Source organism: Chrysoperla carnea, chromosome 5, assembly GCF_905475395.1.
Source record: "Chrysoperla carnea chromosome 5, inChrCarn1.1, whole genome shotgun sequence".
NCBI lineage: Eukaryota > Metazoa > Arthropoda > Insecta > Neuroptera > Chrysopidae > Chrysoperla > Chrysoperla carnea.
In genome coordinates this window covers 38349834-38374886 of record NC_058341.1, presented here as the reverse complement: position 1 = coordinate 38374886, position 25053 = coordinate 38349834, and the positions used below count along the sequence as shown (strand labels likewise).

Here is a 25053-nt window from a genome sequence, read left to right as displayed (position 1 = left end):
AACATTTTTGCAATCAGCTCAAAATAAAAAATTAAAATGATATTTTATGATTATACAAATAGGAGACAAGAGAAAAAACAAATAGCACGTAACTTACCTTGGCTCCTTCCGATTCCGATTTTTTTTCGTTCTTTCTTACCATGGGAGATTAAATCAACCAATTTTAAGTTCTAAGTAATAAATTCTGAAATTTCATTTATTCTGACTTATTAAGTGAAATTAAAAATAAAATTAATTTTAGCGTTAATAAAAAACTGTGTCATATAATTTCTTAATCATTAATCAGATCAATTTGCAACATATATTTTGGCAATTACAATTTTTCGAAAACTACGAAATTACTTACAACAAATTAATATAATTTATAATGTACATTTTTTTTTCTTGAAATAATAAGAAAGTTTACAAATATTTTTAATATTTAATGATAAATATCTATTAACTAATAATTTCGTTTTAGGATAAATAACAATAAATAATATTTATTTTTTTCATATATTTGGCAGTTAGAAGCTATTAAAAATATTTATATCTATACTATAAGTATACAAAAATTGACTAATTCTTTTTTTTTTCTTCATTATTCATTAAAAAATCGATATAAATCTATCGATATTTTTTAGAGTGAGATAGTTACAAGAGATATAATATGTAAGGATTTGCATACAAAATAAAATTTATGTTAATCTATTGTAATTTCTTGAATATATTTTATCAATCAATTATTTGCAATACTGAATTAATTTGCTCGATATAGATTCGAAGGAAGATACTGTAAGAAAAATTAGAAAATTATAAACTATTTGAAAACTAGTGTACTGTTTTGAAAACTAGTAACAAATCTGAGTTTTTCTTACACTTTTTGAAGGATGAAAATCGTAAAAATCGTTTTTTCAATTTTTACGAATTTTTTACTCGAAAAATTGGAGGGTTTAGAGAAATATGTCTGAGAATATTTTTTGTTAATTTTGATCCCAATTATATGATAAAAGTTTTTCCAAAGCGATTCGATATCCTACTGGGTTACCCAACGGCAACCTGCACTTTTACGTTCAGGAGCATTTTTTATTTAGCAAATTTTAACGGGTCTTTATAATAATACTGTGTCCAAAAAATAAGGTGACGTTTGAATTTAAACTGCGCTCGTTTGTTGTGCATTATGAGTTCCTTCCGCCCGGCCAAACAGTCAACAAGGAATATTATTTGAACGTTATGCGTCATTTGCGTAACGCTATCCGCCTAAAAAGGCCGGAATTGTGGAATTCTTTAATTTGAATTAATGTATTTTTGCACGTAAATATATGTAAGTTAAAAACATATTGAAAATCAAGTTTGAAATTTTGCTCTTGCGTGATAAAAATATCGTGAGATTTTCTCTCATCGCAAGAGTACAGGAGTAATGATTGTGGTACGAAAGACGACCAGCCTGAAAGGTAAATTTTACTGCATTCAAGACAAAAATACAAAAAAATTGATTTTCGCAAGTAATTGATCAATAAAACAATTTAAATTTCGTTATAAAATATTTGTATTATTTTTTAAATGTTCATTTACAAATACTTTGAGTATTTCCAGTGTAAATATAGTACAAAATAAATTAATAAATTCGATTTTTAAAATAAGTTTCTGTTCATAAGTTTTTAAGATGTTCTTTTAGAATCTATGAAAATGAAAACGAATATTTTTTCCAAAGCGATAAAATGGTCCCTATCTTCTAAAATATTTTGTTACATAAATAAAAAAAGTTTTGTTTGGTTGAATTATATATCGGTACTGAGTCTCAAATATGAGCCAGCACTCTGATTCTCTGATCTCGTTTCAACTAATTGTTGGGATTCCATCAAAAACATTTCTAGCAGCTACTCCGATAATTTTAATTTACTATTAAAATTTTGTTCTCATATAAGGTTGCCCTCTTGATATACCAATAAAAAATTCCTGTGCAGGACCTCTGTAACATTGTTAAATGGTGAACGAGTTAGTTACTTTGCCTTGAATTTAAAACGGATTTGAAACGGAAAAGATTTATTATCAAAGATTATCTACAAAGATTTTAAGTTTAACAACCTGCCTTGCAAAATTTATCGTTAAATTAGATAGATATGTTTCTCAGTAAAAGTAAATGAGAATTGTCGGAGTAGGCTAGAAATTTGTTTTATAGTAATCCCCACAATTGATGTGTGCTTTGTCAAGTTCCTGAGCCATTTTTCGAACAAAAATACCGATTTATTACTCTGATATACAACGAATATTTCTTACACTGTTTGTTTTTTATTTGAATGCCCCCTTATTGCCCAACTTCGATGTAACAATCGAGTTTTATATCGATTTTAAACAATTGACTATTAAATGTACTCGAACTATTCATAAGACTATATAACATTATGATAATAAAAAAAATTATTTAATATTCTTACCATAGGGGGAATGTTTAAGTAAATTAACTAAATAAAATCTAGGTCTATCTTCGAAAAAATCTAAAGAAACCACGACCTTTTTCTGATGGTGGTGCCATTAACATTGGTACTTGATTTTTATGAGAAATGGTTATCTGAAAATTAAAAAAAAATTACTTTGTACTGAATATTTAGTATCTCCTACATTAAACGTGAAACAAAATTATTAGCCATACGCCCATCAACTTAGAAAAAGGTTCATATCATTTACTGAACTTTTGGAGGAAGCAATGCCACCTATGCCAAGTTTAAGCTTTTTATCTGTATATAATTTTCTACTATTTTTAAATTAACTCGAAAACTATGCGTTTTAGAGAAAAAGTAGATCAGTCCAAAGTTATCGGGCGTAAAATTTCCGATCAATTCATATGCATAAACTTTTTCTTATCTTTCATATTTTCTGAAAAATCTACATCAATGTACAATTTTCTGTGTTTTGTTCTTATAAACTGTGCACTTTAGATAAAAATATTAGTATTTATACCCGAAATTCTAAATTTTTAGAGGTGTTGATGCATAATTTAATTTTTAAAACTTACTGTACAAGGAGGCTGCATCCATGGTTCCCCATCAATTTGCATTGGAAACATTTTCTTAGTTTTTAATTGTACATAACTACATTGTGCTAATCTTCTTCCACTCGCCCTTAAGCCAGTTCGAACTTGACCCATGTGTAAACAATTTTCTAATCCAATAACTTCTATTAAATGATCACCAATATCTGGAAAAAAAAGCGAATACCGAAATTTGTTAACGTGACCAAATATTCAGTAGTCGAATCTTGGTTGATGACATTTTTCTTTTTTTGCATTATGGTTTGCGCGTTTGGCGAATGGGGACTAGAGAAACAAGTGTGTCCGACCGACACTTCTTTTATAGTTTACTATCTTGAAATATTAATAGTATTGCTAATGTGGCGTGGCCTTGTAGTTACTGTGCTTCCTCTTCATGCGGAAGGTCGTCAGATCCATTTTTTTAAATTCTACGTTTTTAAATAACTCCTAATTCTGATCTTTGGTAGCTTCTGATTACTGCTCATAGATGACTTTTGACATAAAATTTGAAATAGATCTTTTGTTCTGATTAGCTACTATGAATAGTAATCAAAATAAAATTATTCTAATCTTTGGTAATTTACCGATCGAATTAATTTAAATATACCAATAAAATGATAACGAAAAATGATAAAATAGATTTTTAAATACAATTTTATAACGAAAGGAACATAGTTCCCACCGGGTGTAGGTTGGATACCTCTCGTTTTTCATTTAATATTAATTATATTAGCAAAACAGACTAGAATGTCTCATTTCTTCGCTTCTGCTCGGAAAAGCATGAAAAGTATTTAAGTGTTGAGTAGAATGAGAATAAATTTGAAACATAAAATATCGAAAGTTCTTATTTTAACCGTTTTGTCAATTGCAACCCTTACGCCTTTCGTTTTCTAATGTTAGATCCTATGATATAATTCATTTAGGAAATATGGCTGAATCCAAATTAAGAAAGCGAGTTAATTGCAAATTTTTCTCAGTTTGGTTTACCCTCCAAAGCAGAAACGAGAGAATGAGGCACTCTGATACGAAATCATCTTAGATCTATAATTATAAGAAATTCCATACCTTGAATTGCAACACTTAAATCCACTGAATTAAAACTACTCGTACTTAAATCTTTTTCTTTGTCTTTTTTCCTTTTAAACTTTTTATTCGCTGTTGCTCGTTTTTTACTCAAATGCTCTCCCCACAAATTTGAGCCACCATGAGTATAGGGTATATTCAATAATGCAATTCCTTGTAACGGTGAACCATTAGCTAAATCTAACGAAACTCCATCACACTAAAAATATAATAAACTTAGACTAGACATTGCGGGAATTGTGGAATGATATCGTGTGAAAATTACTTACGACAATTTCAAGAGATTCATGTAAATTTTTACATGAAGCTGAAAACTGTTCGGAAGTTGCGTACTCAAAATACCATAATTTATTTTTCATACGGCTGTTAAATTTTTCAGGATTTTTTTCACGTTCTAGATGAAATTTCACACAAATTGCAGCATCCTAAAGTTTAATTAGTTATTTTCAATGAAAAGTTAATAAAATAAGGAAAGCTCCACGCAAAATGATGACAAAAAATTTTCAGGAAAAACCGTTATGTAAAATATTTTAATTGCAAACTGATCAAATCATTCATGAACTCCCGACTACAAAGAGGGATGTTATAAGCATAACGTGTCTGTGTATCTGTGCCTGTCTGTGGCATCGTAGGTCCTAAACGGAGGAATCGATTTTTTTTTTATTGAGAGATAATTTGTATGAACTTGTTTTAGCTATGTTTCATATGCGAGTTTAGAGTTCCGTAACCGATTACTTCTAAAAAAAGAGGTCTCGATCTTTAAAGGACTGAGCAGATTTCCTTGAAACATAGGTAAGAACACTCGATTAAACTACCTTTCAACAAACAAAAAATCAATATCGGTTCACACATTTAAGAGTTTCGATGCCACATACGAATTGATCAAATCTTATTTTATGTGGCATGGTAGCTCCCAAACGGATTTCTGTTTGTTTGAAAGGTATTTTGATGAAGAGAGTTCTTAGCTGTGTTTCAAGCGTGAATTTAGGATTCCGTACCTGATAGCCCCTAGAAAAGAGGTAAAGATTTCTAAATGACTAAGCAGATTTTCTTGAAACTAAAAACACTCTCGATAAAATTACCTTTAAAAAATAAATAATAAATAAATTCTTCGGTTCATCCGTTTAGGGGCTACGTTGTCACAAAAGAATATCAGACCAGATTTGCAGATAATATTTCCATGAATCAGCAATTTATTCATTTAAGCAACATTTTTTTTTTTGCATCAGTTTGCTTTGAACCTAGCATGTCTACTTACCACTCCGACAGAAAAATAATTGTTAATTATATTGTAAGGTATTCGATCACATGCAGCTTTTCGTTCTTCTTCTCCCTTCACTTCAATATCCGTTACTTCAATTAACCATCGATCCATCATTACTGCACTGGCTCTTGAAATTTTATCTAGTAATTTATTTAACGATTCTCCTTCGTAACCTCCACCCCACCTCAAACATCTTGCTAAATCATTTCCTGTTCCTAATGGAATGACTCCTACTGCTGGTTGAGATTCCATTTGAACTTTATCTAAAAACAAACAGATTTCCAAATTTCAGTCACACGATAATTATACCATGTCTATATGAAATATATAAAGGTATACTAAGTTTAGTCCTAAGTTTGTAACGTTTAGAAATATTGATGCTACAAACAAAATTTTGGTACAGGTGTTCATAAAATCACCTAATTAGTCCATTTCCGGTTGTCTGTCTGTACGTTTAGAAGCAGGGTAATTCATGATAAATCTCGAATTTCATTGGCCTAAAAGCCAAAGTTAACGTCAAAATTTGTCAGATACTTGGAAAGTTTAAATAATGCACATGTGTGCAAGCACCAATTTGCAAACCGCCATCAAATTAGCAACGAGTAACATACGCTATTTATAACAGTGAATACGATTAGCTAATTCATACTAATGATGACTACTTGAGAGTCGAAATACGTATTTATATAATAAAAAATTGACCTAGGAAATTGGGGCAAAAATCGGAACTTACTATTGAATATATTATTATTAAAGATAAAATTCAAATTTAGATTTACCCATTGTTTCCAAAATCCATCCAACCGTGCCATCGCCCCCACAACAAATAACTTTAAAATTAGGTACATCTTTAAACATTGTTAAACCTTGCATTGGACCACCGGTTGCTAGATTATGTACTTGCCGTGGATTTAATAAATATTGAAATTTTTGTAACATTTTAGCACCTTGTCGACCACCTGACTTTGGATTTATAAATACTAATAATGGGCATGTGTTTGGCGGTGGTGTTATTTGAAATGACATTGCAGGCTGTGTGGGTGCGGATGATGGCTTTAAAAATATTCCTTGTAAATTGTTGTCACTTAATTCATGGTCCTGTAATAAAATAAATGTACATTAATTGGATATTAATATACATATTTGGTCAGCACTCGTTCGAAACATAATTTATACAAAATTTAAAAAGAAAATCAGCAAATATGGTAAAGCATTAATTTTTTGAGATTGATCAGAGTTCAGAAAATTAATATTAATAAAACATATTAGACATAATAGGAGCTTTTTTATTCTCGCACTTACTAAGAAATTCGCTTGGAGCTGCAAAACAGGTAGGGGCAAATTCTGTCAAAATAATCATAAAAAATAAGTATTATTATGTTTGTGGCATTTTTGGTTTAACCGTAATTGGGCTCAACTTTGTTACTTTAAGAAGTATTCCTCCTTTGACAATTTCTTCTAAATCTCACAGAAAGAAACAATATTTTGACTTCATTTTTATCAATTTCTTATTCAGTGAGGGATTTATCGTATTTAAAAAGGTATTTAATAAAAGTTTTTCTGTGGACGGTGATTCAAGTTATAACAACAGCATTTCTACAAATGGTAGGTAAAGTCGAAATAAGACGATTTCTTTATACACTTATAGGCAGGAAAGCGTCCTTCTCTACACGGTTGAAATTTCGGAAGAAAAATAATATTTCGCGAAAATTGCCTAAACGCCTGATTGGAAAAATTAGAAATTTGACATTATGCGCTGAGGATATTTTATGCGACACTGACAAATACAATACACGTCTCACAATGCCCTATTGGGATAATGACTAAATTTTAAACACTTCAGGTGAAGAATTCTAACTGCACGGACAGAAAAGTGAAATTGGTTTTTTGAAAATCTTTGGAAATGCGCAAATTTAAAACTCCTCATTTAATAAAGAGGAGATACTTTAATAGTGTTGCCACGGAGATTATATATAAAACTCTGGTGGCAAGAAAGAAATGGACAACAATCTTTGAATGCTTATAAATGCTTCGTTTTTTAATCAATTTTGGTTTGACTTTCAAATTTTGTTATGGTATTAAGTCTACTTTTACATTTACAGTTTTGGCATTGAGGCAAATTCGATATCAGCAATCCACCTATTTCAAATTTAAAAAAACAGCCGTTTTAGCAATATCCGCATTAATATCATTTTTTCGATAAATATTTCGTTTTTAAAGCAAAAACTGGTTCTCAAATTAAATTTAAAATTAATTCAAAAAAAAAACAATACCAAAATATAGGTGGGGAGATAAAAAAATACGCCACGAGTCGTGATATGGAGGTGGAAGTTGTGAAAAAAGCTTCACAGATTTTAACGTGGCATAATTTATGAGCAACCTCAAATAAAACATCAAATCCAAGTGGAACTGGTTCCGTTTAGAAATTTCTTTTTTGAAGATATCGATAAAACTTTAATTTCTGGAAAAATAATAATAAATATAAGTATGATCTTTATTACCTACCTGAGAACTGAGTTGTGATGATGATTCTGAGGCACCGTATCGTGATCCACCACGTTTATATTCACGACCTAATGATCGTTGCCGATCAAGTACAACTGGACATATTGCAGTTGGGGGTAAGATATGTACGACATTTTCTCCAAGAGTACATTCAGCCTTTACTTGTGATACACACTTATTATGCAACTAAAAAATATATAAAAGAGAAACAGAATAAAAAATCTTTTGAAAGACGACATTCAAATAAAAACAAAAATCAACTTCATTATTTATAGCTGTGAATATTTCTATTTGTGTAGGTGCCCGAACTCAATACATGAAGGTATATAAAAGCGGAACTACATTATATAGTTCTATTTTGATGTAACTTGATCCAGTATTAACTTCAGCTAAGCTCCGGAGAAACTGGCTTTTTAGTCCAAAAAAATGAAGATTTAAACTACCATCAAGGAAGACTACATTTTTGAATATAAAAGTTCGCTTTGATATAAAGAAGTATACATAGTTAAAAATATTGAATTCTATGTAGGGGGTAAAAAAACATATATCAATATCATCTACATATTTTATTTAAAATTTTTTTCATATCTTCGTATGTTTTCAAAATATTTTCAAAAAATTGATTTTGGGGGAAGTTTTTAAGGGTTTTCCACCCCCTAACGAGAATTCAATATTTTTTAACTATGTAAAATCATATTATGCAAAATTTGAACCAACATTTGTTAGTTCCGTTTTTCGGTCCCGGTTCCATTTTAAGGTTCGAATAATTTATGAGTGACTAAATTTAGTTATAAATACAATTACAAATTCAATTTATGTAAGTAATATTCTTAAATACTTTTTTATGTATTTTAAAATTGTAAAAATAGTTTAAGAAAATTGATGAGTTCATGTTTAACATTGTTTTCAAAACCCCACTCTGTATATATGTTTTATATTATATATAATTTTAGATTATATACAAGTTGGGTCATTTTAAGCTATAATGGCTAGATAGCTCGTTTTAATAGATAAGAGATAGAACAACACTCTCAATTAGAAAGTTGATCCCCAGGAGGAAATGCTTCTTAAAAATATGTCATTATTGCATTTAATCGAAAGAAAATACCCTTAAAATTTATCGATAAATGTAGGTCAAATTCATTGACACAGGCGAATGTCCTCTATTTCCCTTGAAAACTTTTGGATAAAGCATTTTTCCGTATTTAGCGTGTTTTCTTTCGATTAAATACAATAATGACATATTTTTAAGTCTCATTTCCTCCGAAAGCTGACGATTTACGAAAAAATGGTTGAGCTTAAATGTTTTAGTTTTATTCTATTTCCTAGCGCTTAGGATCTAAATTGGCTAATGAAGAAATCCGAAGAGCTAGGTCTAATCTGATGTCATAACATGATGTCCCTCATCAAACTCAGCAATTTTTGTTTAAGTTGTTTTTTGATTTGATAACTACAAAAGGTGCTATTAGCCATTATAGATTAAAATGACACACTCTGTATATTGAAACATTAAAAGATAATAAAATCGAAAGTAATGCGGAAAATTGTACGCGTTTAATATAAATAACCGAGGAAGAAAATGTTTCAGTGAAACTATCTTGAAGACCGATGTTTTTGGGGGAAACTTACAGTTTTACGGAACTTAACTATTTTTATGTTTATTTACACGGACACTTTTGATGAACCACTTTGTAAAACACAGTTATTTTCTAAATTAACAGTCGGAAACAAATAATAATTGACAATATGATTATTATGAAGAAAATAAGTAACTACAGTAGAATCTCGATAACTTAAACCTCGGTAACATAAAAACCTCTGTTACTTCAAAAAATACTATGTTCCCTTCCCATCAGAGCCCAAAACCTCTATAACTTAAAATACGCAACCTCTATAACTTAAATAAATAATCTCTGTATAGGCCCTCAGTAACTACATAGAAACATGTACATACCTCTATATTAACTAGGGTACATAGAAACATGTACATACCTCTATATTAACCTTTACCTAACATAGACACTTGATAACTTAAAACCTCTATAACTTAAAATATTTTGTGTTTCCCTTGGACTTTAACTTATCGAGATTCTACTGTAGTAACTAGTAACTACACAACACTACCCAGTAAGTAAGTGAAGTGTTATGCATAATAAAATCAAATTATACTTATATGAAAAATATGCAACTATGGTAGGCAGAAGTGTAGTTACTATATCGAGTTGAGTAGTAAATATATGGTAATTTTTACCGTTAATTGACACCATCTACAGTGTAAACCTGTAATTCCATTATATGATTTAATAGTTTTTTTACATTTTGAACATTTCCCATGACAATTTCCTTCAACCCAATGATGTACCATTTGTTGTGATGTCTTTTTACTTTTAACGTATGTTGCAATACAACTGGCTGGTGCTCTCTGTACACATCGTTCATGTACTGTATATTTACAAACTGTAATATGGAAAATAAAAATTTATAATTGGATAAATATATAAAAAAGTTACTGTAATTTATTCCTTAAGGGTTTATGAAGCTAGACGTAATGATTGGACGAAGGCAATAAAGAGGCTTTGAGAATAACATATCAACTTAGTAGTTTTGGAAAGGATCAATGCAAGCCCGTGAGCAAGAATTATCCAAGGGTTCAAACTTTTGTTCGCCATATAAGTCAGTAAAAACAAAAAATTCTTTTTTCGAGAAAGAGAATATTGAATTGGCTCACTCAAAATGTGATATATGGTCATTATTTTACAGGTGAATCTGCGAACTACAGAAAAAACTTTTCCAAAACTTTTTATGCATCGTCCTCTACACCGCGATGTATATTGAGCGAGGGCTAAACCGATGTAAGATATGTTTTGGGAATATGTAAGGCCGAAAGGAGCGTTCATTCGCCGCTGTTGTCACAGCCAAATTGCCAGAACGCGACGCATTTGATAGACATTAAGAAACTTATATTTGTTGCAAATATCGAGTGAATTTTTGGCACCCCATAGTACATCGCCAAGATGAACTTCGTCGACTCAGATGTCATGGGAATCATCGTGAACAATTCTAATCCAAAAAGTCGATCGAAAGAGTTTTCATCAAAATTGTTCAAGAAAATTTTTTGTTGAGAAAGAGACAAGTTAAAGTTGAGAAAATATTGTGATGATTGAAAAATCGATCTATCAGAATTTTTTAAACGAGAATCTTTTTCCAGATTTGAGGTATGAACGGCTACAGTTAAAAGGAATGGCTTCGATGTGTAGCAATACATCTGAACCGTTTAAATATGTTCAGTTGAATCCATAGAGATAATACTATAGAGCTGTACAGATATAGGAAACGCAATAAGTGAATTATTGACTGCAGTGAGAGAAACAGAGAGAGGCAGAAGTTGTAGTCGTATAAGAGAAACGACGACAGCTATACGCACCTACTTCATCTAACTTTATCTGTCTCTCTACAGCTATTCACGCCTACTATATCTGTTCTGTCTCACCACTGCGATCAAATCTTCTTGACAGCGACTATGCAGCTCTATGATATTATTAAGAATAATGAAATGACTAATTTTTTTCGGTATGCAATGCTTATGCATATTTTTAAGTTTAGGTATGCATATTTTCACTTGATAGAACATTGTCGTTTCTAGAAGGACACTGAGAACTTAAAGTCTAGATGCTGGGGATTCACTTGTAGTAAACATTTCAAAAACCAACCCATTTCTTTCCTTATGAGCAAGTAAGAGCTAGTACTATGATTTGTAATAATGAGTTAGAGAAAAATCTTAGACCTCTTTTGTTTACGATTTTTCATATAGTTAACGAAATTTAAAACCGAGAACCGATGTTCAAGTCTAGATGGACGTGTCGTAGAGCATAGTGGGGCGGAAAGAGTCATGATTTGAAAGAAATATTTTAATGTTTCTAATGCTTCGGAACGTATTTTAAAGCCATTTTAGTTTTCTTAAATATTGTTAAAGTCTTGAGATCGAAAAAAAAGGAAAAAATTGAAGTATCTGTTCCAAAAAAATAGCTTTTTTAAACCCAATCTACGCTAATTAATTAGTATAAGAACTGTAAGAAGCCAATCAATATTAAATTATATTAATAATAATACCATAATACTTACATACACAACATAAACCTTTTTTCCCTAAACCCACTAACATATTTAAACATAAATTACAGTACGCTGGTGTACTAAAATGTTTTAAACGCCATAAATGATTACCATCCTCTTTGACATTGTCATCTAATCCAAGTAATACTAATAATGGTATTGTTGTCATACCACCACGTTTCCATTCCTCCAAAGATACAGTGCCATCAGCATCGTAATCAATTTCCACCATCATATCTTGTAATATCTGTAAAAAGTAATCAATCATCTCTATAAAATATTATATAAAATCTGGTGTCGAAATATAAGTTAGATTGTCGAAATATAAGTTAAGACTGGAGTGAGCAACATTGACAATAAATAGGTAATGGTGTATTTTAAATAATTTGACTCAGGAATTTCATTGGTTTTGTGTAAAAAATTCAAATTGTAATAATTTAGAAGAATAATTTAGACTTGTGCACTGTAAAAAAAACTACTAGATTGAAGTGATGGTGTTTAAATGCGAATAAACGATAGTCTTATGACTGCACTCAAATTTTCTTGAATCAAGAAATACACAACTGTAATAACATAACTGATAGGTAATTTAATGGGGAGTGTTCTTAGCTATGTTTCTATTCCAAGTTTAGTGTTCCTTACCCGGAACAAGTAAAAAATAGGCGATAATCCTCAAAATCGGTTCAGCTACGAGAAGGCTCTAAGGAAAAAGGTAATTTAATGGAGAGTGTACTTAGATACGTGTCAAGTGCGAGTTTAGGGTTCCGTACCCGAAAAATTTCTAGAGTGTTAAGTCAAAGTAAATTATCGGAGTACCATTTAGAAGACCAGTGAGTACCATTTATGAAACCGGTTTAAAGTTATGTGGCACGATTATGGTTACTCTTTGCTAGTTGCCATTGCTACTGCTAGCATAATGATAAAGGCAATTGGCTCTCATTCTTATTTATCAATTTATCAGCAAATGTATCATCGCTACATCATTTTGTTCCCAAAACGAATTCTGTATTTGCATCAAGTTGTCATCAAACGCAAGCATTTATAATTCAAAACAGTCTTACAAGAATAATGACATTAGTTATCACAGAATAATCAATATGATTAGTTTACCTACCGGTTTTAATTCAGTGACATCCCATCCTAGATATTCCGCAACAGTCATCATTTGATTAACAATACAATCCATTTCGTTCGTATCCAATACTCCATTACCATCAGTATCGTAAAGCCGAAACATGACTACAAATAATTGAAAATAATTTAAGAAATAACGACACATTCGTTTATTTTGTGTTAGAATTAAGTATGATTAAAGTTTATTTATAATGTAAATCTTGAATAAAGCTTAAAAAAGGAACATTTTTTTTGCAAATTTCAAAGTGAAACGATTAAAAGGTTTTTGAATAAAATCCGTAATAGATACTTCGGGCAATGATCAATCAATAGTAGTTTGATTCTATATGTGATAGATACAAATGTCTTTGAAAAATGATCTTTCTAAATGATTTGAAGATTTGTTGTCTGTGAAATCTATAAAACAAACATAAAATGAAGCTCGGAAAATACTCCAAGAAAATATATTACATCAAATGTGCTAGAGAGTAGATTGTCTATAAGAATTGTGTTTGTATAGATTTCAAACATACAATAAAAACCAATGTTGGATTGGATAATATTAATTCAGAAAGACTCGCGAATTGAATAAAAAAAGCAATTCCCTTTATCTTTGCATCTCTCAATTTTTAAAACTTTTGGCACATTTGGAAATCCCACAATGTATCTCAATGTTTTCACGGTTTTCTCTATTTCATAGTAATACGGTTTACGTTTCAAAATTTTCGACAGAATTGATCTCCGAGGTACCTGGTGTCCGATTATGTCGTGATATTCGTGTTTAGCGAACTCAAAAAGCCTCAAGTGACAAGTTTGAAATCATTTTCATCACTATTAACCGAATCGTGAATTAAGTATAGTATTTATAGGTTAATTTAAAATGCAATTTTAAAATGCATATTATTTATGCAAATGGCGTATTTTTAATTTCTTATAAATCAATTTAGGGCACAAAATTTCCTGACACTCTAACGAATCGAATGACTAAAACCGCATTCAAATCCGACTTACCGTTAAAATTTTGCGAACTTTGACCGTTTTTCATATATTTAAAAATTGTGAAATTGAATGATCTTGGTTTTTAAATTTGGCAACGGAGCTCCAAAAATTGTTACATATCTTTTTTATGCAGAAGGCTATGGGAAATTTCTTTTGTAGAAATGCGAAGCCAAATGTATTTTGAGAAATGGTGATTCATTTGAATGAATTGAATAAAATGAATGAATGCTTGAATTAGAGCTATTTAATCCAACACTAGTAAAAACCAGATAAAAAGTGAATATGGCAAACAAAATAAATGAAAAAACGAAAATCAATGTGTTTTTGTGGTTTTTATCTTACAAAAGAATACACTAAAAATAACAAACATTATAAATAAAATTCAACGCTAGATAATACGAAAAAAACACTTACATTCAAGTTTATCTTCTGGTCTCCCTGCTTCTAGTAACGATAAATAGCATACAATATCCTTCAAGGATACGTGCACGGAATGTACATCAATAGTGCTTTGTTTTGGCACAAAATGTCTTAATTCTGAAATGGGTTTTAAAACAGACAGTTTAGTGACGTTCTGTTTATTACGCTTTTCATTCAAAATTATCATGTTTTCACACTTTCCTAATACAAAATGGGAGAGACTTTTAATACGATTTAAAATATTGATTGTAATATGTTGAAAAGCATTCGTGAAAATATATTATTGTTTATAATAACTATTTAAGCAGTGATGGCTTTTGGTATTTCCAGCGTAGTATTTGTAGTTCCTATGCTAAAACTATGGTAGAACGCACTTTTCGATTGAATTTATCGAATTTTTATTCACAGGCTAACTTACTATTAAATCCCAAAGTATCAGAAATTTTTACCGTTTAAAACACGAGATAATTAATGCCTAAGTTCCCAATTTTGACAATTTACGTCAAAATTAATATCTCGAAAATAAAACGCCGTGGTTCTATTTATTCCAAAAACATTCCTTCCCACATTTTTTTCAATTTTGTCGAGATAATTTTTTTATGTCGTAAAATACAGCTAGGAGGACAATGAGTTTTACATGCTTTTTTCCCATCAAAAATTATGCAACTTCGGGATCTCACAGCTATCACAGCAATTATTCTGAATCTGTGAAAAAGGCCAGATCTGCTGACAAGTGGTTTCATGCTGGAAATACCTTAAAAAATACATCTTTGAAACCAATACCGTTGAGACCGTTATATCTTTAAACAAATTCGTTTGAAATAAAATATTTTTCAGAGGCTTAGCCAAAGAGATGAAGTTGTGTCTAAGATACATTTCCATATCCCACTTTCAGTCTCTCAGTCTTTTCGTAATATTTTGCTGGCTATATCTTGAAAGCTGATTGATCTAAGTTCAAGGAGGTAACTTAGAATGATCTCTACTGAAAATTTAATCGTGTTACCAAAATAAACTTCTTATGTTTTACTGAATAAAGGTACAATTGAATTTTCATTAGGAAATTGTGAAACCAGAGTCTTATATGCAAAGGTGAAATGCTTATAAAATGAATTTTATATGAATAAATGATTTTTATAAGTCTTGCATAGAAAGTTAATACTAAGCCAAACTCTACCGCTTTGTAATTAACTTTTCAATTTAACTTTCTGAGCAATCGTTACATAAAAACTGGATGCAATTTACGGATAACTTTGAGTCTTAAGCAGTCATGATTTTTTAACATTATAACAACCAATTTAAGCGTTAAATTAATGTCGTAACATCACGACTGTTTAATTACTATTATTTGATAGAAAATATAATTCTTCTTGTTAGAAAATGATTTATGAGGTAAATGGGCTCGTTCATCCCTCTTTTTTTAAAATTTTTTTCTACATTTCGGTGGTGCTGCGATAGATGTTAGTTGTCGCATTTTATATGCTCCTTTTCACAAGATCTTAATTTTAATGGAACTAGCTTTGGAAAAGTTACCGCGAAATATTCACATTAAATGATTTAAGATATATAAAGTTTTCCGTCGAATACACGGTCACTTTAGTGTTTATAGTCTTTGAAAATGGTAATTAATATGCATCGATGGTTATTGATTTGATTTTAAAAACAATTTGCTTTCAAAAAGTTGTTTGCCGTTTTTCAGGATTGGTATAAGCTTTTGGAGAAAACGAAAGAGTCAGTTTTTGCCAAAAAAATGGTCCTGTCTATGGATCTTATTCATAAACCAATTTATTTGTGGTAAATTTTGTGAACGAGCCCATTATTTGCAATGAGGACTAAATGTTAAGTACCTTCTAATTTTCCATTATTAACTAAAAGTGAATTATTACTTTTTCTTGATGAATTTCTTGATATTTGACTGTGACTTGGTGAGGAATCTGCACTTTTTTTATCCAATAAAACATCATGACATGAATATGACGTATGCGTGACTGTTAACATTGGATGCACACTACCTAATGAAATATTGAGAAAAACATTTCTAATTCGATTATCTACAAATAAACTAAGTAAATTTACAATTAACATTTTATATTCATAGCATTTCAATACTTCTAATAAGGCTTGTCGCTTAGAAGAGCGAAATATTTATGCTGTGTCTCGAATAAATAATCCAAGTTTGCAAACTCGAATGCCAAACGAATGGAAAAACTTCAACAAAAATAATTTAAAAGAAAACTGAAAATCTTGTTGAGACCAGAATCTGTAGATAAAGTACTTTCCGAAGGCTGTTATAAGTTTAACGTGCCTGTATATCTGTGTAACTGCCTGTGGTATTGTAGCTCCTTAACGATGAACTTGAAAGGTAATACAATAACGAGGTTTCTTAGCTATGTTTCAAGTTCGAGATTAGACTTCCATAGCCGATAAAAACTAGAAAAGAGATAATGATTTTTAAACGGGTGACCAGATTTTCTAGATTTCAAAATCCCTTCATTCCTTTAGAAGCTACGATCCAGAAACGATTCGATCAGACCTGATTTTGTGTAGATTTTTTCTATAAATTTTTTAAAAATATGTTATTCCTTATATCTCCTTCTTGTTTTTGTCTTGATTCAAGAATTTGAACAAACTCGGCCATTAAATTCGTAAATCATTAAATTACCTCTGTTTCAAAAATACTATGGAATATAAAATATTAAATTTTTATCACCATTCTTTTAATAATTAATATAGGAATATACCTGTTCGAATTCTTGAGGATGTATCCGAATCACTTCGATGATGACCAAATGAATGTAATTTTTCTGTAAGCCCATGTATTTTTTCTGCAATCATACCGCTATATGTGTTGCTTTTTTCTGTAATTTCTTGTGTTAATGCAGCCGTACCGCAAGCATTTACATTTGGGGTGGATCCTAATAAACTTATTTTAATTTTTTCAGAATTTTTCATATAACTCCAGGTCATACCTTTTGAATGTGATGTTATTGGTGCAAATGCTGTATTTGAACTTAAAACCGCCATTTCTTTAAATGCTTTACCATCAACATGAGGTGGTTGAATCGTTCCCCGTTTTACAAATGATAAAAATAAATGCCTTGCAAGATCCTCTGGTGTTTTTACTTCTAAGAATGTGTCGAGGAATTTTTTGAAACCATCATAGTCAATATCCTGGAACAAATTTTATTCAATTAATAATGTTAAAATGAAATACCTAAGCTAAAATGTATATATTATACAATCTTTCAGTAGGATATTACATCAAAATAACTACCAGGCTATGAAGTTTCATAATAGGGGATCGGACTAAATTCTCACTTCACGAAAGGAAATGTGAAGTTGGTTTTAAAAATTTTCTATGGGATGCAAGATATAAACGTTTAAAATTCCTAATTAAATAAATAGGAAGACACCCACTAGTGACGTCATACGTGGGTATCGCCATAGAGATTACATTTAAAACTTTGTTTTGCTAAAAGGAGGTGGACAACCTTTGCATGCAATTTTTGATTGCTTATAATCAATTTTAATTTCACTTTAAAATTTTGTCAAGGCATCAAGTCTAGTTTTGCAAATGCCAGCAATTTTCATTTTGGCACGTGCTCGAACATCTTTATATATCTAATATAATTAAAATTGAACCATACTGTTTCCCTGATATTATACTTTCGATATTTGATAATGTTGAAGATTAAAGCTTTCGATAGATATGGTTAGTTAATAATAAATAAATCTTTAAATACATTTTATCTAGAAGCTAAACACAGTAGTAAATGTGTATTAGAATCTAAAAATTTTATGCTACATTGATAATCCGCTGTCACATTCTGTTTAATCTAAAAATTTTATAGTAATATAGTTCAAATACAAGGGCCCGGAGTTTTTAAACAATTTTTGATAGAAAATTTTTCTCTATAAATCATTCTAATTTTCACTTCTTATATTAAAAATACACTCAACCGTTAGAAATAATACCTTAATATATTCTCTCTTAATATAGAAAAATTCCTTGAATGACCTTTAATGGTCTATGAGACGGTATAAGGTCGATCTTCACCCATCTGGTAGCCAGATGAGACATTTTTTTATGAAATTTTATTGATTTTTAATCACTCCTATAATAGTTTTTCTATCGTTTTTCTATCGAAATTATCTTTCTTCTGATATCAATTTCGGTTGGTAAACACTTCGGAGTAGCTATCTATATTGACTTATATGTTCATATGGTATGAATAGATCTACAGTGATCGAAATTAGTATCAGAAAAAAGATAATTTAATTTCGAAAATAATGGTATAGGTTTGCCTGAAAAAGATTGTTCATGGGAAAAATTGATTAAAATTTATTTAATTAAAAATAGCTTTGAACATTTTTCGATAGAAAAACTGTGGTAGGAGTGTTTCAAAATAAAGAGGTTATCAGATGGGTGAAGATCGACCTTATACCGTCTCTAATAATATAAGCCCTTGAAGATAGGAACTCGTAAACTATTGAAGATTTGATTGAATCGGAAAATATGATTTTCTGTGTTTACTCATGACTTTAAATTTAAGTTTCAAAAAAAAATCTTTAGAAGGAATGAAATCAATTTTTATACCAAATATTTGATTTTCTTGTTAATTCATTTGACACTTGTTAAAACCGTTCATCAATCATTTACCGCTTTGAACCAAATACTTACAAATGTAAGAAATTAAAAAAAATCGTAGGTGTCGTTTTGGAAACAAAAACTGGGGCAATTGTAGCTTCATATAGATATAATTATGATAAAATCGGGGAAAGATAGATCAATCCGTTAATTTTGCTTTTAAAACATGTTTCTGGTTGTCCTATTTATGAAAAACATGAATTCTAATTACTTGTTCCATGGTTTATCCATTTTCATTCTTAAATATCTATTATAGAAATAGTTAAAGATATAAAGGGCTATGTTAATGTAACATGAATACCTTAGAGAATAAGTCAATATATTAAATATATAGATACATCTTGCATACACGATAAATATCGATGGTATGAGAAACTGTGAGGTTGGATTAATATTGATAGGATGGGCTTAGCACATTCAATATAAATTACTTCTGTGACTCAATCGCGCGTTGATCCATTCATTTGGGACCAATATATCAAATATTAAAATTACATATATAATACATAACTAGTTGTTACATTATATATATAACTAGATGCAACCAGTTGAAAAACTTTCGATACGTCATCCATAAAATGAAACTAAAATATTAAAAAGAATGTATTCTATGTTTTGACATAAACTAAAAATTAAAGGGACATTAATCATTAAAAATGGAAATTAATTCTAATCTGAAATGGTGAAATATCCCTTCCCAGGTATTTTGCCTATTTTGATATATATTGACTTTTATCGAAACATTTAAGCAAGCAGATAGATATTAAATATTTCACCAAATCTGATATAATGAAAGATCACACCAAAGATGTTTCTATGATACAAATCGGCTCTTTATTTTTATCGTAACATTTATCGAATCAGATAGGTAGTAAAAGTAATATGGACAATTATTTAATTAAAAGACTTCATGAAATAATACGACAACAATAATTTTCATAATATAAGATAATAATGTTTTAAATTGTAACAATGTTGTAAGCACTAACTGCTACGAATAACTAACTTGATGAAACTTTAGAATAATAATATTCCTTGTGTAATTATAATAATTATTATTATCATAATAAATAGAGATAAATATATACTTACTTAAATATATGTATGTACAATCAAATGTACCTAATTCATTATACATATTCATGAATTAAATTTAATTACTATTTAATGGAATTCTATGATTTAAATATATACGTGAAGTTAAATAAATTCTACGAACTATGTAAATAGATTAGATTTTATGGATTCCTTTAAAAGTTGATTCGTAGTAGTCGATTAAACGATAAATATAAATCGATGAATCTTGCTTATTATGGTCATTGAATTTGTTTTTGACAAAAATGGAAAATCATTTGTAAGTTTTATTTACATGCTTTTGTAAACTAGCTGAAATAAAAGGTAGAAAATAATTTCTTTAAATTGAAAAGAATCATTATATCGTAAAAAAGCGTGGGTTCAATTATTGTAAATATTTTATAGTTAGAAGTAAAGTCATTATAAAATATCTTTGAAACCCCACACTTTTTTACGATATAATGATTTTTTTCAATTTAAAGAAATTATTTTCTACCTTTTGGTTCAGCTAGTTACAAAAGCGTGTTTTGTAGTTTTTTTAAACTACTTATTATTTATTTTGAGTTTTTTATGTATTCATTAAAAATTCAGTAAAAATATGGAGGAAGCGCAAATAAATGTATATTTTTTCCGATATGGACTAATTAATAAACTAATTAAATTATTCTATTGTCATCGGTATTCACTGGTGTGCTCATCAATGTGTGGACTCGCCAGTGAATGGTCTACTTTGTATTTATTTTACCATGCGCAAGGCTAGCTAGTATGCCTACAGCAATAATAATCAATTTATTTCACGCAATTTTACAAGTATAAAATAATTAATTCCAACTTATGCACAAAAATAATCCTCCCAAAAATTTACAAAATATGCACAATTACAAGTTTTTGTATATAATTCTTATTACAGAACTATATTTATACTTAGATTCGGAGACACTAAAGAATTGGAGATACTCGCACAAAATTCTAAACCATTTGTTACAGTGCGGCAACCCGCTAATAGGCAGAATTATGCCATTCCACCGCATATATGAGAATAAAACCTAAAAATTGTAATTATATTTCAAACATAACTTGCATTGTTGATTTGTTTAAAGCTCGATTCAAGTTTATATTAACTAAAAAAATAACAACTATTTTCAATTATTACCTCGAATGGATATGCAATGGCCCTTTCAGGGCTCCCAATCTTCATTACATTTTTTATGGTTTGAGCCTCTTAGAATTGCATTGAAATATCGGTGTTCACCTCAGATTACAAATCGATAGAAACAATCACACACAAAACCAACTGGTTGAGAAGTATTTAATTTTCCGAAAGCATATTCAAATAAATGCTAAACTCATGAAAGATCTCTGCTTACACCGTACCTTCCAAAACATGAGGTACATTAAGGATTTCTTGAAAAATGATTTACAATCGAAGTTACCCTGAAATCCGAGCGCAAGCATCATACTTGTGTAGAAATTACGGTAAAAGCTCAACTCTCCTAAAATGTAAAATTGCCTTGATAGTATTATTTCGTGATGTTCACCATAGCAACATGTACAGAATGATTGATTCAATTATATATTGATAAACTTCAGGCATGGATTTCTTGCATCAAAAGAAGCAAATCGTTCATATGAAAAAATGATCTAAGGTTGCATTTTCAAGATACAGCGTGATATAGTTTAATTTTTTGAAATAGTTTTGAAATCATCGGAAACCTTATTATAAACTAAAAGATTGTCTAAATATTTTAGATAGTTTTTTATCACACTCTCTAGATTTTTTGATATAGAAAAATACAATTGAAAAGGATAACCTATATGATTCATCAATTTTTTCGCCAACTATTAACGATAAAATAATAATAAAAAGCCCGGTGACCTAGGACTTTTTTGTGATTTTTGGAAAATTGTATTTATAAAGTTTTATTGAAATCCCTAGTACTATCCGATCCTCGTATATTTCCTTAAGGTATCTGCAAAGAAATAATTTACTCGTTATTATCATGAAACTCATTATTATGAAACTTTATAACACTGAATTTCGAAAACGAAACATATTAGACCATTTGTTTATTTGATTTTTTTGCTTCTTTTGATACAACAAACCTTATATAGTTGATCCATGTATTATTGAATTACCCTGTATAATGTTTATTTCGAAATGATCAATAAACTTGTCACCAAATTCTAGGAATTCATTTCAATTCATCATCATTTATGGGTGGTATACAGAAAAACAATTTTAATGTTATCATCAAAACATTGTATACAAAAAACAATTTCAGTTATTATGAATTTGTTGTTTACATACAACAATTTGTTATTAAATATATTGTTTATCATTTTAGGGGTACATTTATTGATAATAAGCTTAATGAGATGAAGCTCGTTGAAAAATCAACGGTAAGAAGGTACATAAGATTATCTGTGAAATGACAGAAATTCATTGTTAAACTATTCCCAATGAATGAAATATACTAAAGAATGCTCGTTTAGGGATGTATGAGAATGACAACAATGTTTTACTTAAAGGCTCAAAATTTTTTTATTGGTAGACTTTTATTCAAAGAATTTGTGGTTAAAATTTCAGCATTGATATCCATGCAAATTTTTGAAAAAAAAATCATTGAAAATCGATATAAAATACATGCTCTTATAGAGGAATCTCAAAAAACCAGATACTTTGATAGTTTTTGATAATTTTCACTTGGAATGAATGAAAACAAATTAAAAAAAAAGCTTATTAATAGAAAGTGAAAATATAAGCAATGGCATAGAAAAAACCTGACTCCATCCATAGAAGGAATGTAGGAGCAGGGTAGATTTAGAATTGAAATTATTTTTATCTTATTTTCAACTTTGACGATTAATTTTGTTATAACTGCATGAATGTAGACAAAAACTTAGAATAAAATTTTTCGATATGTGCCTTAGTTTTTCAAATATCAAAAGCTGAATAATTAAACAAATGAGGAGATATGATTTTCAATGAATTATTTGCTCATACTGTATATAGATGTTGCCATGGTGAATGGAATTGGAATATCAAAGCAATGTTGTTACACTTTAGTAGAGGGAAGCTTTTACCGTAATTCCGATATATTTCAAATAATTGCATATTTTGCCTTGTGAATGTTTTTCTTTCATCTGTTAATATACCAGCGTCAGACTTAAAAATAAGTATATATTGTTAATCAATTTGCAAGATATTTAATGCATCTAATGTCTAGGAAGGCACGACTAAAGCAGAGAATTTTCACTAATATTTTAATATTAATAAGCAATAAGTCTATCAATTGTGCACATATAACGAATGAAGAATGTATCTTCCTGCATTCCTGCAAGTAATTATTATGTTTGTTGAACAAAGCACCGTTCACTAATATAGTACTTATCCCGAATTCATAAATCAAAATATATTGATTCCTTTCATCAATCATGCGAGAAAAAAGTCATAAAAATATTAACAATTAAAATTTTACAAAACATTAAAAATCTAAAAATAATCTACATAACAAATTTAAACATTTAATAATTATAATTTCGACCATAAAATTAAATAAGACTGACGTCAGTGTTGGTATGAAAATTTTTGTAATAAAAAAATTACAATCAACTCATTTTCCTATGTCTAGGACCAGGTATGGTATTTGTTAGTCAATTCAACTCCTCAACGACTCTGAAATTGAGGAGCTGGTAAATGAAATTATCAGCGGAAAGGTGGTAAAACGCATATCTGGTATCACAATGGGCTCTATAGCCCAGGTGTGTCCTGCGTGTACAGCCACTATAACCTAACCTAACCTAACCTAGTTAATTCAAGATCTCACTAAAATATTTGAGAGGCTGCTTTATTATGCAACTATTTTAACTACGAAAATTTTACTCCCTTCTCTTTCAGGGGAAACGAAAAATCTTTAATTGCTTAGCAAGCTTAAGTTAATAAATATTGATTGAGGATGATATTCAAATAAGAATTATTTTGTAACTACTTTGTTTTTGTACCCGGAAAAAAATTCTTGCATCATTAAATTTTTTTAAAAACATTTTTGAAATTTTTTCTTGTGTCAAGAAAATTTTTGTCTTCCTTTACATATTTATGTCTTCCTTTAAATCATTTTTTGTGTGCAAAAATTCATGAGTATTTAAATAAAAAGAAAATCCTTTTGATTTGAGTGTTTGACAAAACGATCTTTTTGATTTGAGGCTTTTCTCATTTATTAATTATTATTTTAAAATCGGAAAAAAGGATGCTACCTTCCTTCAAGATTTCGCCTGATTATTTGGCTTATATGAAAGCGAAAAATGAACTTAAATGAACTAAAATCGGTTGAAAATATTAAAAAACAGATTTTTGGCACACTGCTGAAAAAAAATTTCAAATGTTATGATTTCTTTTCATTTTTTGATTACGAAGAAAATAGAAATATTCGAAACTATTGGATGATTCTAGTTTATTCCGTGCGTTAATGTGTGCTGAGTTTACTTATAAATTCCAAGTGAATCGCTTGAACCATTCTCGAGCTATGAAGGAGAAAAGTTTAAAAAATACATTTTTGAGAAAAATGGGTTTAAAGTTTCAAATACTTATTTGAACTTGCCAACATCTGTTTCTTCTAACTGCTGTATCTTTATAATGACTAAATCTTGCCGTGTAATAAAAAATTTTCCAGATAAAATTCTTTGGCTTCTAAAATTTTCGTAGAGGAAACAGTTGTTAAACATGACCCAAAAAACAGCTTTCTAAATTTTCTAACATCATGAAAAAACTATCAAATACAACGCCTGGCACTAGATCTAAGAGTTCTGATGTTCATTCTCATATTATAA

General features: G+C 29.5%; 2 protein-coding genes across 2 annotated transcripts in view; both read right to left on the bottom strand.

Moving 5' to 3' along the window:
- Positions 1-1255: 1255 nt before the first annotated feature.
- On the bottom strand, positions 1256-14518 carry LOC123299951 (diacylglycerol kinase 1). The gene is made up of 12 exons (XM_044882376.1): positions 14502-14518; positions 13090-13214; positions 11985-12222; positions 10114-10319; positions 7863-8048; positions 6660-6701; positions 6137-6455; positions 5352-5620; positions 4363-4518; positions 4076-4292; positions 2996-3177; positions 1256-2551 (listed from the first exon to the last, which is right to left on the bottom strand). Exons 2-12 carry the CDS (start codon positions 13210-13212, stop codon positions 2462-2464), a joined length of 2028 nt encoding a protein of 675 aa, XP_044738311.1. The 5' UTR covers positions 13213-13214; positions 14502-14518; the 3' UTR covers positions 1256-2461.
- The window catches only part of LOC123301163 (diacylglycerol kinase 1-like), a 147492-nt gene continuing 136859 nt past the window's right edge, over positions 14421-25053 (bottom strand). The window contains exons 3-7 of the mRNA XM_044883896.1: positions 17474-17675; positions 17246-17419; positions 16391-16516; positions 14502-14624; positions 14421-14440 (exon numbers count right to left, since the gene is read on the bottom strand). Of these exons, the coding sequence (XP_044739831.1) occupies positions 14421-14440; positions 14502-14624; positions 16391-16516; positions 17246-17419; positions 17474-17675 (645 nt within the window). The remainder of the gene's footprint in view (positions 14441-14501; positions 14625-16390; positions 16517-17245; positions 17420-17473; positions 17676-25053) is intronic.